Consider the following 17,491-nt stretch of genomic DNA (forward strand, 5'->3'; position numbering starts at 1 on the left):
ACCATCTGTCAGAGCCCTCGCCACCAGCCCGAGCCCCTCAGTGGCTGTGCTCTGCAGCTGCCAACACTCCAATCTGTCCTCTCCCCCATGAGGGACCATGACATCCAGAAGGATGGGGCTGATTCTTCCATCTGTTCTCATGCTGGTGACAGACAGCAAAAAAAAAAAAAAAATACTCCTCACAGGGAAAGCTCCTTCCTCTTGGAAGCTGTTTGCCCCTTTCCAAGGTGTTTTGCCTATAATGGGGGTGTGCCAGACAGCAAGTTTGCCATGTATGAGTGGACTGCACAGCACACCTGAACTCACAGGCACCTTTGTCTTCTGATGATGGAATGAGATTTAGTTCCTGCCAAAATCAAATCTCGTGGAATATAGCCTCTTAAAGTGCCTCTTTCTCTGTCTGGTATCTACTCTGCAGAAGACTTCATCCCCAAAACCCTGACAGCTCTTTCATGTAATGATCTAACATATTCACAAGGCTAAATCTTAATGAGAGCCACTGTGTGATATTTGAAAGCACTCCCACCACTTCTTCAGCCACAGTCTCAGGACACCACAATAGCAAGATCTCAGCAAGTCAGTGGGTGCCCAAAAGCCTACCTCCTCCTTAGTGGCACTGCAGAACTTTCTCCTTGCTCATGCATCCTGGCCAGCAGCCAGGCTTGCTCCATGTGCTGCTGCTGGCAAAGCCCAGGCTTGTGCCACAGTCAGCAGGACCAGAGAGGACTCAAAAGAATTCATGTCACCAGTGCACCTTCCACCAGAAAAGGAAGGAACACACCTTCCACAGAAGGAACCAGGATAATCCAAAGCAGGACATGAGATCTAGGACAACACATCCAGCTCCAGAGGACACTCCCTGCTTTTTACAAAGCAGCCTCCTGAGCTGGACACATGTGAAGGGGTAATTTACTAAATGGCCTCATGCCCTAGTCCTAGTTGCAAACAAGCATAAAGTCCCGGAAACACAGCAGGACTTAAGGCAACTGCTAATGAGTAAACGAAGCAAATAAGCTAATTAGAAGAGTGACAGTCAAATGAGTGATGTTGGGAAGGTGATTCATTCCTGCGGTGATAAGCAGGAGAGATCATTTCAGCAGAGAGATCATTTCAGGAATGTGCCCCTTCTCCCCATGGAGTAAGGACTTTCCTCAGAAGAGGTTGTGCTGTGCTCAGCTGCAAATGCAGCTGATACCTCACAAAAACTTTCTGTGATGGTGATAAACACACAAATAAGTGTCCTGAGCTACAGATGCACCAAACATGATAACTGATGTGAGCAGCACAAGCCTCCATTGCAGACACTATCAAAAAAAGCCACCTGGGCTGGAGGGAGACTGAAGGGTTTCCAGAACTTTCCTTCTTCCAAGAGCAGGTACCAGACTGTGCTTATGGTCAGTTGCACACCCCTATTCTTAGTTCCTTCTTTGGACCAGCTGGGACACCACGATGTGAAGAAACGGCCAGCATGGAGCCCACCACCATCAGCTGTTCACAGGGCTGGGTCCTTGTGAGCGTGCTAACAGCCCTCATGCAACTTCAAGGGTGAAATATCTCAACCCAGAATAACAGGGACACTGAGGGCAGTGAGGAAAGACTCAACCTGACTTTGCCATCCAGTGAAGCTTTGTTTGCTCAAGGAATAGTCCCACTTCCAGCTGCACAGGGCTGGAGGCACTGGAGGAAACTGGTGGCAGTCCTGGAACACCACGTTCAGTATTTATTCACTCCCTCTGTGCAGAACAACCAGCTTAGTAATGCAGAAGGGGTGAGGATTGAGGATGGAGCCACAGCAGAAAGCTACAAGCAGACATGCCCAACAGCATATTGTTATTCTCACCTGCATGGGCCTGGAGAACATGTAGGTCAACACTTCTTTCCTTGCTCTGGAATATTTGTCAGCACCAAATATTTCACTTAAGCTTTTCTGGAGGAGAAAAAAGAGAGCATTCAGTTGTTGGCATGTTATGGTGGTAAAGGGACTCAGGCAGACCTTACTGGTGCTAACAGCAGCTTGTCAAAGCCAAATTCCCCTTTTTTCTGAAAATCCCCTTGTAAACCAAAAGGTGCACATGAAATTTGGCTTGGCTGCCTCAGTAGGACTGCATACAGGGTCCTGAGCACCAGCTCTCCTCCTGGGGTCAGTGGCAGTGAGTAACTGGCAGGGAGTCAGTGCATGGGGACTGCTGACTCTGTCCCTAGTTGTGCAGTGTGAGAGAGAGCCTGTAAACACTCTCCCAACTTGTGCCTGGCTCTCATCCAGCTCCTGAGAGCTTCAGCACACAGACTAATGGGACTCTGGGGAGACACGGATATGGGAGGTCATTGCCTGGGGGTAGCAGTGAGAAAGGGCTGCAGGGTTCAAAGTACAGGAGAGGAGCTGAGTGAGCAGCCCTGCATCTGCTGACACAGGTTGGGCACAGCCAGCAAGAGGGGAAAGCAGTCCCAGCTGATGGAGGGCTGTGCAGGAGGCCAGCGGGGATTGGATTAACAGAGGATTATCCACAGTCCAGTTGTGGTGAGTAAAGAAAATCCTGGAACCTGGGCTGTGCTGTTCAGCTGGAGTTCACCCTCAGGACATGCTCAGCAGAGGAGTGGTTGGATACTTCTTGCGCTGGCTGCATCTGACCTTTCCCAGCACTGCTCTCCAGTCCTTTCCAGTCACCCCACTCCTCAGCCTGCCCTCCCTGAGACCTGCAGCAGCTCAGACAGAAACAGCCCCTAGCAGAGCTACTTTCTTTGTGCTATGGAGCAAATTCCCTGCCCAGGACCTGCCCAGAGGAGGAAATCTGGGTGTCTCAGTGAGTCCTTCTGCACTGAAACATCCTTCCCATTGCAGGGAGGGCAGTGCAGGGGCCACTTGCAAGATCCTTCCCACCGTCTGTGCACAACACGGCTGACCAGGACAGGCTGGGCCACCCCTGCCCAGCACTAATGGGATCAACGGTGGGTGAGGGAGGAGTTTTGTTTTGGCACGGCATAGCTGTCAGCTTTGCTTGGGCAGAGAGGAACAGGGGATAAAGCACACACTGCCACAAACACTCCATCGTGCAGCTGCCCGCCCTCGGCCCCCACGGCCCTGCCAGGCCACTGCACTCACATGCAGGGTCCCCGCGCTGCTGAAGTCGATGTCGAGGCCGACTTGGTTGCAGAAGTCCATGAGGTCTTTCAGCAGCTTGTTTTGGGGCGGGGGGTGGCGGCGGAGGAAGGCCTGCTCGGGGAAGGAGCGGTAGATCTGATGGGCCACGGCCATGTTCGCCAGCAGCATGAACTCTTCAACCAGCCTGCGGCACGAAAAGAACCACCCCAGGCCCCGGTCAGACAGGGGAGGCCCCTGGGAAGCAAGCCAGTCCACAGTGATGGGGACAAATATGACACAGGGGGACAGGGGAGCAGCTTGTAGTTGCTGTCATAAGCACAGATTAGCTGTGAGACTGCAGCAAATCCCCCCAAAATTCTCACTTTCTAGCGGAGGTTTCCCCAGGGACTCAGAGTAAGCTACCCTGCTAGCGCAGACAAGCAGAAGTCAGTGATAAATTGACAGCTTAAATTAGGATAAAATGATCTCCCTTTAGGTCATTTTATCTCCTGAAATGCTTGACAAGCAAAACAAACACCGTGCGAAAGATAGCACGGAAAAACAAACACACATCTCTGTTTTCCTGGGCCAGAGCAAACAGCGTCTCGCTCGTTCCCCCATCCTGAGCTCAACATGTGTGGTCAGGCCCAGGCACTGAGCCCTGCCCCACGCCAGGCTCCCACCCACAGCACAACACAGCCCTGCTCCCGGGCAGGACAAGGCACCAGCACTGCTCCAGCAAGGCTGCCTTTGGCATCCAGGAGATGCAGGGAATCCACAGGCTCCTCCGCACAACCTGCAGAGCGCTGGGGTATTCCAGGCTGGAGTGAGCCCCTCAGTCTCCATATGTGAATGTACATTCATTGAATGGAAACTTCTGGGCTTACACAGTGCTCAGGAAAGCAATCCCAGCACTAGAGATCATCTTTGGTGTGTGTATGGGTTGTGCTACCAGCAGCAGGGCTGTGCCATGGGGGACTTGTTTAACTGGGCTTGATAAGCAAGAGCTGTGCTTAACCGGGCTTCCTGCTACTTCCTGCATGTATTCCCAGGACTCCTAACTGATGCTAATTGCCAAAAGAGATAGCAGATTTACAGAAGTAATCTCATCCTCCCAGCAATGCCTGAGTGAGCTACTGCTGATGATGCCAGCTCAGCCTTGCAGGCAAAGCAGTGATGTTACAAGGCTGGCTGGGGACCAAGGCTGCAGCCAGTGCTCCTGCAGCTCCCAACCCTGGCCACTGCTGGGGAGACTGGCCAGGTGAGATGTGCAGGGTGCTGCACTCCTGGGGTACTCCTACAGCAGTGATACATTTCCAGCCTAGGAGTACTTGCCAAGAACTCGAAAGAGAAAGAAATAAAGACAAGCCTGGAGGACGAATAAGCACCTGACAGTGATCATCAGCAGTAGAAATATTAGTCTTTAATGGGAAGGAGCTCCCTTATTAAGAGCCCTGTGAATTCTCACAGAGGGTTTTGTGCCAGAGGCCAACACTTCAGGCCCCACAGGGAGGGCAGGAGGGACACGCTGGCCCAGGGGCAGTGTGGGTGGGGCAGGGCAGGAGCAGCACGGTCTAAATGGGAATAGGCTGCCTGCCCTGTCCCCTGGAGCACCTGCCCATGGGGACATGCTACCGAAGGCCAAGGGCTGGCTCACGGGTGGGCAATGCTCTGTGACCTGAGCAGGATCAGGACACACTCCTGAGGGGCCACTTCCAAGAGGGCTGAGCCAGGCTCTCGCTGTTCCTGTGCAGCAGAACCGGCAGATGGCAACCTCGGTCCCTCTATGGCCACCGGCTCCATGGGGTGCGGCACAGTGTGGGACAGCGTGGCCGGGGGCACTGGACACCCTGGCCATGGGACAGCCAGTGGCAGCCGGTGGGTTACAGCACGGCCATCCCCATCTCCTGAGCGTGGTGACACACCACTCTTACCCAGCAGCATGTGGGAACAGTGGCCTGAGGACAGGTGTGAGGCTGTGCCAGCCCATGCTCACACCTGGGAAGTCCTTTCTGCCCGAGCCAGGTCACAGCGAGGCAGAGAAAACAGGACAGACTGCAAAAGGCAGCACCTCTCCTTCCCATGGGCTTTGGTGCAAGGAAAGAGGGAGGCACTACCAGCATTAGCCTCAGCTACACAGATGTGTGCTTGGGCAAAGGGTGGCCATGGAGTCCTCCCTGCATCTCCCATGAACTGCGGCCTCTACAGAAGGAGATGCAAGCTCATTTTTAGGGACAAAGCAATAAACACCAGTGAACAAAATCTCATCGTCACAAGCAACACATGCTCATTGCATGTCTGAGAGATGAACACTATGAGCAAATGCTGCAGTAGACCCTGCCATTCCTGTTCCTGTTGAGCACTGGAGTGTAAAACCTTCCTCTCTTATCTACAGTGACACTTTTGGCTGGATGCAATTTCCACCTGATTATTAAGTTCTGCATTTTGTTTTACCATTCTGTGGCTTGGGCTTTTACAATTTCCTGGACATATCCTCGTTCTGATGTTGTAGGTACTGAATTAAAGATCATACCTGAGCACCCTCCTGCCAGGGATACTTTTATTCTTGAAGTAAAACTAACAGCACATACTATCCACTTTGCTCTGCAAAATGCCATCCTGGGAAGCACACAAGAGCTTTGCACCCATGACAGGGTGTGCAGGATATTCAGAATTGAAAATCTACTCTTGCTCTCTCACCCAAAAGCAGAGGAAGGCTCTGGGAGATGCATCTGCAGTTTGGGCTTTCAAGGATCAGGTAACACGGGTAAGGTTGGACACTGTCCTGCATCTAGGCAGAAAAGAAGCCCCAGGATCTGATGGACTGGTTTGTGTCAGCTCAAAACAAACCAGAGTAACAAACCAGAGTGCCCTAGGAAGGCTGCAATGCCCTGTGGGCTGATGCCAAAACCCTCTGCAGGGACAGGAGGTCCTTCCCAGCTCTGGATCACTGAGGACTCATAGAGCTGCTCCCCAAATGCACCCCACTGCAGGAGTCCTGCAAGCTTGAAAGGGAAGAAGAGTGTGGGGCTGCTCTGTAACTCCTTGTCAGATTTGTTCTAAACATCAGAAGTTCAGGGGGAGAAAGGCAGCTTCCAGAAGGCACAAGTCACAGCTGGGGTAATCCAGAGCATGTGAGAGCTTGCCAAGGGTGAAAGGGAGCAGACTGGGGACAGTGAAGGAGCTGGCACCTTTGCCTGGAGTTAAGCCATGTTACCTCTTCCAGCAGAGCAATGGTCTGGGGCTCAGGACACGAGGAGCGAGACAAGATCTGCATGAAACAGCTTAATGTGGTGACCTCACTGCACCTGAAAGCAAAACCTTATTCCCAAGAGGAGCTTACACTGAGACTGCATGGGACGTTAGTGACTCAGGAGGATAAGCCTGGGCTAGTACTGCCCACGAAGCCAGCAAGGCTTCAGGTGCTGAGGAGCTGGAGGGCACAGCAAAGCTGCTGCCTTCCTGCCCTCCCCACGTGGCTTTTAAGTTGCACTTATAGCTCATGTTCTCACTAGGACTTCAACTAAGCAACCACTACACTGTGGCTTGGAGAAAAGCAATGGTTGCTGAGGCTAGTGGGAGCAGAGGTTGGCTGGCAGAGGATGGACCCAGCCCAATGGCTGATGTTGCTGGGAGCTTTGCTGAAGCCCTGCTAACTTGTCAGCAGGTCAAACTACAAGAGGTTTTGGGGTTTCTGTGGGTTTTTTTCCTTAAAACAGCCTAGCTTGGAGTCTGGCTCAGTGCAGCTGGCAGACAGGAGTACAAAGAAAAATATTTCATGGCTAAAAAAACGGAGACAGAAAGACTGGTCCATCTGAACGCGCGCTGAATGAATCCCATGTGAAATGCATTCTAACGCCATCGCTACAGTTTCCTCTGGATTAGCTAAGCTATCCTTGGCTCCTGGCTCCATAAAATCCCATAAACAATTTGATCTGAACTTTTGCCCTTTCTGTACTGATGTGAGGTTTCCTCTGCCGTCCCACAGACAGGGCTAGGGGTCAACAGGTGGCTGTCCCTCCCATAGGTGCCTGCAGATCCCAGCTGTCCTGCTAACCGCGCTGCAGGAGGGAGCATTTCCAAACCTATTCCATGCATCTCTTAACATGTGCACATGTGAAGGGAAGGAGTGATGGGATGGCTTTTGAGCTCTGTAACATGTACGTCTCCTGTCAGCTCTTTCAATACTCAGATTTTGTTTATGAGTTACATGGATGAAACTCATCCTCAGCCTGTCTTATGCAAGAGGTCAGCTGGAGTGTATGATTTACGCTCACCTCTGAGTTTCAAATGTGGCCAAGGCATGCCAGTGCCTAAATCTCACCAACGTCTGGGGAGAATTCAAGCTCCTGAAATGCTCTTAAAACACAAGTCTTGGTGCTTTCCAAAGTATCTTTGATAGTCATAGCTTCTGTAGGGAAACAGAAACCATGCAGCTGAAGAGGACTGATGACATCTCGATTACAGCCCCAAACTCAAGCTAGTGGGCTGTAATTCCTCTCAGACAGCTCCTCCCAGTGCCAAACATCTATGGGATGTGAAAAGAGAAGCTACACATTCAGACCCTTGTGCTTCTGTAGTATCAGCATTACTATTTGGTCCATTAAATGTTAGGTAGACCCTTCCCAATCTCTGGATAGCTTGAAAAACTACTGGTGCCCTCAGCAAGTTGGTTGGCTGATGGTAAATAAAATAGTGACTTCTCATGGCAAATCTGCAAAGAGAGGCAGGGCAAGTAAAATGCCTGTTTGGCTGCTTGTCTCCATGGCAATGCAGCTAGGCTGCACAGCAGCCATCAAAGTGCCCACTCTCCCTGATTAACTTGACAAATGACATTAGCTAAGAAGGGTTTGCTAAAAGGGAGAGACAAGGAGTACTTTGTGTGCAATCCAGTAAATGCACGAAGGAGGCAGGCAGCTTCCTTAAAGCAAAAGGACACTAAAACACCTGCTGCTCCAGCACAGTTACAGACCCAGGGGCTTCAGAGCAAAGGGCAGTGTGGTGTGGTGTGGCTGGACAGACGAGCACAGCTATTCCCTCATAGCACCTTCTACACCTCCATCCCCTCCTACAATATGTAGCTGATGGGTACATCCAGGTGTTGGAAGAGTTATCACAGCTGAGGTATGAGAGATAAACCCAAAACACCAGACAGCTCTTCCATGGCAGGGTTCTTCGCTTTTGACAGGCTGGAGAAGTTGGTCTTTTCTTCACACGTAGCTCATTGTGGAAACCTGCTCCCAAAAGGATGGTGCTGAATCTGTTCTGAGCTGGAGTTTGAGCCATCCTTTCAATGGTGATTCCTCTGGATGGGTGAGCTGCCACAAAGTAAATCCCCAGCATTTTTCCAGCAGTTCAGACTAGAGCCAAATGTGATCAACCTCTTCTGCAAGGGTTACCAAACTTCTTTCTCATTACCCATTACAGTTTCTCATCTGCTCCTCTCCATCTTGTCTCTCCTTCATAGCACTTAATCCCTCCTACATAAGGAACAAGACTTCTGCTGCTCAAATTTCTTCCCATCTTCCCATAGATTTACCATCCCAGATCAGCATGGGTTAGTGCTTCAACCTGCAATCAAAGGCCTCTGGTTTCTCAGCCCGTAGCCCACAGCTATGCCTCAGGTGTGTCAGCTCCATGCTGGGTCTAAGCATGGTTAGGACAGTACAGCTTTGACAGACAGCTATTGAACTAAATAGTGTCATGAAAGGCTGGTGCTGAGAAAGACAGCCCTCATGTGTCTGTGTGTGTCTGAGAGAGCTCTAAAGACTGATGGATTTATGTCCCCTTGCTAAGGGCAGTACACTGCTGAGAGCCCTTGCTCTCTGCTGGCTTGGAAGGGATTATTGTTATAGCACAATCTCACACCAAACATGAGATCTACAGCCACCTCCTGCAAATGGGACTCTAAATCCTGCTACATTCACCCACAAAGTCACCTTCCACGAAAGGCTGCAAAGAGTGTTGTTCACATCCAAGAGGAGCAGCAGCATCTGAAGGAAAACAGTAAAGAAACAGCACCACAGCTCAACCAACAAACTCTCTCCAACATGTTAAATCCAAAGATGCTGGATGTGGTATGACTTTTTCTTCCTTAAATCGTGTTCGTTTATTTTTGATTACAGCTCTTCCATGAAACAGAGGAACTTGAGAGGTTTCCATAAAAGCTCTTCTAAAACCAACATTAGCTAATCCCACATCTCCTGAGAGCACAGCCAATGACAGAATCATGCTCTTTGGTGAGTAACTGGGCTGGCACTTGCAATGGCTCTTTTCCATACAAAATTACACAAGAACAGTGTGCTGTTTTCTTGGTGACACTCTGCCTATCTGACAAACAGGAGCATCTTCAGCCATCCACTCTGGAACAGTACTGCTGCCAGAAGAGCCATGAAAATCAAATCCCCTATTATCCAAAAAAATTGGATTGCAGTGTTACATATGAGCCTTGCAAATGTTGGTGTGGAGCTCCTGTTGCCAATGACAGTTGCCAAAAGACCAAAAGACCTACTTTTTTTTTTTGAAAGAAAAAGTAGTAAAAGGCAAGAATGCTGGCTGTTCCTGGCTTGATGAAAGTCATTTGTGCTCCTCTCACAGCTAGCAGTAGCCTTGTACAAAGCATAGCTGAATAATGGAATTACTCCACTTTCTGAGATTGCTCAATTAGCTCTTGGTTAAAACTGCTAACACTGAAACTTGATGAGAATAGCAGCTCTGAGGCAGTTTTAGATTCATTTCTTACTAAGCTAGAGTGGCTTTTCCCTATAATGAACTCCTTTTCCGGGGTATGAAGAATGCCCTTTATATTAGCTATGGTGCCTTCCCAGTAATAGATGCCTACAACACAAATGCATGGGAGGGTTCTCTGAATACAAATGTCACTTACAGACCACTCTCACACCTTGATGCTGGAAATGCCACAAGACTGCTCCCTTTGCTTTATCCAAATTATCTGTGGTACAGCAGAAAACCATTTTAAGTTCTCAGTACTGATGCTGGGCTCCTGAAGGCATTTGGCATGATTAGGAATTAATTGCTTAAAGCCTGCTGTACTGGTTTGCACACAGGGATTTAGACCGCTAGAAAAACCTCAGCCATTTGCCTGAGTTCCTTTGAAATTATCAACAGCACTTTGCAGCCCTGTTAAATGAAATTGCTGACTACATCTGGCAGCACAACGTCAGGACAGAAGTCACAGCGCTGGATGGCACAAGCAGCCACAGAGCCTTTGGGATCTTTTGGCTTTCAGCTGTGTGGGTGGAAAATGTACCCTGCCCAGCCTGGAGCTCCTCACCCTCATCTGTGGTTCATATGGAAGGGATAAAGTCAACATCTGCCTCTCCTACCATTCTCCCTCCTGTCTTGATTCAAATGGCAAAGGACGCATCACTGGAATGAAGTGTTGGTGTTGCAGAGGACACAGTCACTGCAGGACGTGCCTCTTCATTAAAGGTTAATATGACTGCAGTCTGCTCCTTTTCATGCAAATTGGTGACAACTTTCAGACTCCTGGCATGGTGCTGAAGTGCCCCTCAGTGCCAGAACAGTCTTCAGCTGCTGTGGGCCAGGGATGAAAGCTTAGACCTGCACACACCTGCTGGGCCACACAGGATGTGGAGGCGTAACTTCAGCAGGCTACCTCAGTCTCAGCTCCACTGTTCTCCACAATTTTCTCAGGACTATCACATTTTTGAGACCAGGGCAGAGGACTTTACTCTCAGCATCACACACAGAGGAAGATCTCCATACAGGAATGGCCTTCCTAGATCAAGAAATCCCTTTTATCATGGGCCCCAAAGAAGCCCATGGGGTGCTACTTGCTTAGAGTGGGCACACAGTCTCATATATATCTCCTTCTAGGAAAGTCTCCAGTCCCCAGAGCTGCCTGGCACTGCCACACTGACCTCCCACTTGTGCTGGGTGTCAGCATCAAAGTGACAGCAATGTTAAATCCCTCCCTTCATGGGGAAGACAATGGGAAAGAGTCTGCAATCCTTGCATCTCCAGGAGCTGTGCAGTTGGGAATCCCTGTCCTACTTTCTACAGATCTGAGTCAGATCCAGTTTGTCTTTCCAAGGAGCCATCAGCTCACAAAGATCTGAGCTCTCAGAGGCAGCTATGATGGCAAGGGCCCTGCTCCCACTGTGCAGAGCCACAGGTAGGGGTAAGGATGGATCACAATGCTGTGCTCACCTAACAGGTCTCATGAGAGTGATGACCACCTGGGCTGGCAAGCCTTACATCTGGGAATGAATGCATTAGGATACTCTCAAACAAGGGTACAGCCCAGCCACCTGGGGACAGAGCAGTGACCTGAGACCTGAGTTTTCTCCAGCCCATCATAATTCTTGGTGGGTGAATGAGCTCAGAGCCAGGCTGGGGCTGGGGCAGAGGAGTGGGGAGATAACCTCACGGCCAGTGTTCAAGCTGGAGTGGCAGTCCACATTCCTGAGACATACAGTCTGATATGCCACTGGCTCCAAAAGCACAGCTTATGACAAGACACATAATATTAATGTCATCCAGAGTCTGCCTAAGAGGAGAATGGAAAGAATTCCTGAATGAATGCAGACAGCCCCTCTGCTGATGGGAAATTCTCCAGCCCTACGCATCAGGCCAGCACCGCCTGTTATCAGACTGCCTCTCCCACTGGAAGGAGGAAGCAGGAATGAAAGGCACTTTTCCTCACCATTAAAAGTTTATGCAAGTGATTCATGGGTCAGAAAAATTAGCAAGCGCGTTGCTGAGTGCTACATACAGCAGCACATGTTATGTGGCTGCTGACCAGAAATGCCAAGACCCATTAGGTGGAAGCAAAGGGCAGCATGATGGAAAGTTAAAGATGCTTTTTGCCGATTTAATTAATTAGCCAGGTCTTTTCTCTATCCCCTGCAGTCTTCATTAATGTAACATTGAAGAGAAGAAATATTAGCAATTCAGACAACACATTAATATTAACACAACACCTGCAAAATGCAAGTGTAAGTCCATTAGGTAAACATGATCTTAAGCCATTGAGGCAGAAATAATATTCTGACATTTCCTAGCACAAGTATCCTGCAGAGATACTGTCCATCACTTATGCTCCATTATAAGCCATGGCCCCTGGTACATGGAGGGGTTCTTCATCTGTTACTAGTCCCTGAAATGATGAGAAAAACTTACATTTCCATTAAGACATTTACCCGTTCCATATGGAAAGTGTCTAACTAAAGCGATGTCATGAACCAGAAAGATCAAAAGGGATTTTTAAAAGGATTTTATCTCTGTGCCAGCAAGGGATGGAGATAAAACCTGAACCTGATAGCTTGTAAATATTAACCTACGCTTGGGAATGCTCCAGAACATCAGCTTTCTATTATGGTGGTTTCATTTGAGACAAGTTTTCATTAAGGGAGAAACAAACAGTTAATCACCTGGAGAATTGATAGCGCCCAGGGAGTAACAGGCTGCTAGAACCAGCCTTCCTGTTTCACATTCCCCATCAGCTGATGATCTCCCAGACATTCCTACAGTGGAGACATTCACACCCTCTGCATGCTACACCCTTCAGCCTTTGTATTTGCTTTTTCCCAGTTTACCTGGCATTAAAGAGTTGATTACTTCCAAAGTAGGAGACAATCTGATGGACAAAGGGGAAATAAAGAATACTTGATGAACATTCCAAACTAGAAGCAGACTCGAGATGGTCAGTGACAGGGAGACCATACATCTGCCAACCAGGATGTGACCCAGCACCAAACAAGAGGGAGTCTGCAGAAACTCATGAAGAGATGAACAACAAAAGATAAAGAAGTTTCAAATACCGAAACCATGGAAGGTAGTCTACATACTCTGGCAGCCAAAGGCAGTAGTGGCATGACAATTCAACATACATCCCTGATGTTCATGAAACGAAGTTAGGCAGTGACTTGCTAAGTAATGCCCTCTTCTGCTGCAAGCCTCTGGTCTAAGCAATGCAGAGTAACTTCAAAGTTGGATTAGGCTGGCCTTTTCCAGTTGAGTTTTAGCAATCTCCAACTTCAACTTTCTCACAGTCTCTCTGGGTGCCTGTTCCAGTCCTTAACCATGCTCACAAGTGGTGTTTGGGCTCCTGGGAAGAGATCTCCAGGAGAAGCAATCACCCAGACTGGCCAGCCTCCAGCAAGGGCCTTGCCAGAGGAGGACTGCTCAGGAGAAACTGGCTGCAGATCAAGGGAATCAGGATGACCACTGCGACCACTGGTTCTGAGAAGATTTGTGTCAGAAAAACACACACAACTTAGCAAGTTCCCAAGGTCTCCAGCAGACAACACCCAAAGACAGCTGCTCCCTGGCCATGGGATGCTCTGCTGGGGGTGCTGCTTTCCAGGCAGGGCCACAGACCAGGGCGCACAGCACTGTCCAGCACTGCTCTGGTTCAACCTCAGATTTGCAGTTGTAGCACTGAGTGTGGGCAGGTTAAAGGGAACAGTTGTATCAATACAGAGTGAGGGATCCAGCTGGCTCTGGCTGTGTTATTCTTGGTCTGAAATGATTGCAAAGCAATCATGAACCTTCTGGTTACCAGGACTTTCAAAGACATGGAAACCCAAGGGGGAGGGAAGCAAGGTACAGGGGACACTGACAGCAGATCGCGGTTAAAACAACCAATAAAGTTGTCAGGGAAATGGGCAACACAGAATTTGGGGGTGATGTTTTCTAAATATGCTACTAAAATACTCTGGATAACTTCTGCTTTCAAGCAGCCTCTTGGCAGATTAAAATGTCCCAGAAGGTTTTATATCCAGCTCCTACAATCTTAAACTAAATATTAGGTGAGAAAAACATGCTTCTAAGGAAAAGTCAAACATAGCCCTTAGTGAAAAACAATGATCAGGAGAACGAATATATTTGGTTTGTTGAATATACAACCAACATCAGTTTTCTTGCCCAAAAAATAAAGCCAAAGGAATAAAATGCAGAGATGAGCAGAATGGAAAAGCTTCAGGAAATTTAGGCAGTCTCCCCCCACCCCACATATTTCCCTAGGCAGGACTCTCACCCTGTCTGGCCTCAGCCAGCAGGCTTGGAGCTTTGCCTTGAATTCCTAAGAGAGCCTTACCCCCTCTGCAGCAGGAGAGGCTCAAGGTACAATGGGTCTTTTCCATCTGTAACTTCTCGCCCTTGACTTTTATGTGCATCGATTCAAAAGCTGTTTGATTTACTGATGCAGGGGCCTGTGAAGAGTCTAGTTTGGTCTAAGAACAGCCTGAGGTTAAAGGCAGCAATGCAATTTCGCCATCCCGCCCATTACAAGAAAATGTTCAGATCGGGATTTACAGTCACGTTCCAGCGAGCCCACACATCACGGCAGGCTGAAATTAGCCTCATTTACACAACGGGATTGAGGAAACACAGATAAACATCCCACTGGAGTTGGACAGCCCATGGAGACAGCTGAGTGGTGTGGAAACTGGTCCTGAATGGCATCTTGGAGGGTGTGTGGCTGTGGGTGACGGAGAGCTGTTTGTCTCCAGATGGAGCTACTGCCAGCCAGATGGCAGATAAGGATAGGTGAGGCAGTTTCAATGAGACCATAACAGGTGAGGATGAGTGGCATGGAACCCATTGAGGGAGACCAAGGGAGAATAGTACCCTTCAAGTCCAGAGATGGATATGAGGACTCTCCAGAGCTGCACTGTAAGAAAGGACTTTGTCTCATGTCCTAGTTTCTCTACTGAGACTGTATAGAAGTGAGAACAAGCTCTCTTGATGCCAAGGTCTGCAAAACCTCACATGCTGCTGGGTGAATCTAGCAAATACCACACTGACCCTGATTGTCACATCATAACCTGGTTACTTCAGCTAGTTCCTCCACTGACTTTTATGGATCCCTCAGCTCCATCTAAGAACAGAGAAACCAAGGCTAGGTCTGTGACAATATCCTGAAACTGCTCCTTTGGGCCAGGGTTTTACTAGACAAAGAGAAGCTTGGTTAAAATTAAGACCCAGGTGTGATGAAGAAGAACTCTTGCTATGTTACCTTCCAACTCTTCCAGAGTTCAGCAGCACAGATCAACCTCCTGAAAAAATCTACCACTGCCAGAAAGCAGACACACAGATCTGTTAGCACATTTGTGCTGCTGAAACCGATGGATTTCAGCACTGGATCACGGTAAGATTTGCAACACTGTCATCTTGCAAAGCCTTGGCAGTGCCTTTTAATCCTTGGAAAAGGAGCACTTCAGGCATCAGTTCTTGACTTTGTATTAGAATGTTGCAAAGCCAAAAAAACAATGTCTTTTTGGAGCACAGGGTATATCCTAAGATGCCCTGGAGCTTTCTTGTCCTACAGACATTGAGTAGCAATCTCCAAATGACAAAACAGAAATAAAACCATATATCCTCATGCTTTGGTGAGCCTCCAATCTAAGCCTGACAGATACCTGGCTATGAGTGCTGCGTCTCTCAGACTGCTTAACCCTTGAATAAAAAGGAGAAATGTACATCTAGAAGAAGCCTGGTTTTATCCCCTTCCCCCTTTGAACCTAGTTTAAAGGTCTTCCAATGAGCCCTACTAACTCTTGGGAAAAAAAACCTTTTTCCCCTTTGAGACACATGTACCTGTCTGTCACCAGCAGGCCTAGTGTTGTGTAAAGCAACCTATGAGCACAAAACCCCCAATTCTTCAGTGACCCCTGGCCTAGAGCCAGGTACTGACCTGCTGGTTCTTACTGTTTCTTCCCTTAAAATTTCCTGTAACTGGAACTATAGGGAGGACATTGCCTGTTCCCATCATCCCTTAGTCATCCCAAAGCGCTGAAGTATCTCTTGAATGTTCTTGGATTTCTTGTTGCAACATCACTGCTGCCTACTTGAAAAACCAATAATGGATAATATCTAAGGGCCATACCAGGGTGGGAAGTTTTCACTTTTTTTACTTGGCCTCAGGGAGGCAGCAGACTTCTCTAAGGAGTGGGTCTGACCTATGTATTGGGCCTTCAGCTCTCCACCAAGGGTTACTCAGTTATTTACTGTTATTTATCAGTAACATCCAAGTAAAAGCTTTGGGAGCTTCCTCCAGCAGATCAAACTGTTGCATCTGGACAATCTGGACAGCTGAGAAGGAGAGTGAGGCTCCATCACATGCTCTTCACAACCAGCTTCAGCAGAGGACAAACCCACTCAGAACCACTGCCTGCAGCAGCAACATGACTGTGCCAAGAGGTATTAAGAGAAAGGGGACACCCACCAGTTAAAACAGAAAATCTAAGTACATGGAAAAGGGCAGGGATTACAAGAATCTGGTAACCCACATAGGGGTACAACAGCTTCTGTTACTGCCCGCATTTCACGTGCTCACCTACTGCTGTCTGGACATGACAGACACCAGCAGTTTCTGTGAATGCTCGTGGGAGCACTGCTGTCCCTCCACAGCAAAAGAGACACTAACCCCATTTCAGCCTGGGCTTGCTCCATATCACACCCAGACAGATCCCATACGGAAAGGAAACAGTTCGGGAGTGAAGCATGGATGGGCTGAATGTCAAAGCATGGGAAATACAGCCTAGGGTACGTGCAATCCAGGCACATTTTACCCTCTTTGAAACTCACTCTCCCATTGTTATTTAACATCCTGCAGGTTTCAGCCAGAGACTCCCATCCGCGCCCCAAACTGGCCTGGGTATGGCTGGGAAGAAAGAAAGGGAGCTTGAAATGAACTGTGGAAAGATTTAAGTGCTCTAGCTGCTGCTTTCCAATACAATTTTCCACTTGGGGCAGGGGAAGGGAAGGAGGAAAGCCTGACAGTAGTTTAGAGCCAGTCACAATTGTGACAGGTTCTTCTTTTCCAGTTCCAACCAGCTCACAGGCAGAAGGAGCACTTTAACTTCCATTAATTATCACAGCCTTATTCCAGCCCAGGGTTTCAGAGCAGCAGTGGCAAACTCTTAGGACCTGTTAGGAGCGGGTCCTGCCTCAAATTGTGCTACACTGCTCAGTGCAGTAAGACTCTGTAATTCATGGAACCAAGAGCTACTCTTCCTAGAGTACCTAAGTTTGCAGCTAAAGGCATCTCCTGTAGGCAGCACCACTTCTGTCAGGGAAGAGGATCACACAAACAACTTCTTGCATTCCAGACTCTGAGAACAGGTTAACAGCCACTTAACAGATGGATTTCTTGCACACCCAAGCTGTACACACAGAAAAAAAGGAGATTAACAGAGGAGCACATTACTTCTGTCTCCTCCCTGGCTACCAGAGACTCCTGTTGTAACTCTACCACCACGTGAAGTTTATGGTATTTATCAGTACTAATCACTGAATTTGCAGCTTCAAAGTGTGAACCTGGTGTTTAGGGAGGTGCAGACAGCTCAAACACAGCCCTCACACAAATGGGGCTAAACTGTTATGAAATATTGCTACATGGTTTCACCTACTTTTTGGCTTCAT

At 48.6% G+C, this 17,491-nt stretch overlaps 1 protein-coding gene across 1 annotated transcript in view; it reads right to left on the reverse strand.

Moving 5' to 3' along the window:
* Positions 1 to 17,491, reverse strand: part of DIS3L2 (DIS3 like 3'-5' exoribonuclease 2) — a 182,616-nt gene that overhangs the window by 6,967 nt on the left and 158,158 nt on the right. The window contains exons 16-17 of the mRNA XM_066325906.1: positions 3,101 to 3,284; positions 1,841 to 1,927 (exon numbers count right to left, since the gene is read on the reverse strand). Of these exons, the coding sequence (XP_066182003.1) occupies positions 1,841 to 1,927; positions 3,101 to 3,284 (271 nt within the window). The remainder of the gene's footprint in view (positions 1 to 1,840; positions 1,928 to 3,100; positions 3,285 to 17,491) is intronic.

This window comes from Sylvia atricapilla, chromosome 10, assembly GCF_009819655.1.
Source record: "Sylvia atricapilla isolate bSylAtr1 chromosome 10, bSylAtr1.pri, whole genome shotgun sequence".
Taxonomy (NCBI): domain Eukaryota; kingdom Metazoa; phylum Chordata; class Aves; order Passeriformes; family Sylviidae; genus Sylvia; species Sylvia atricapilla.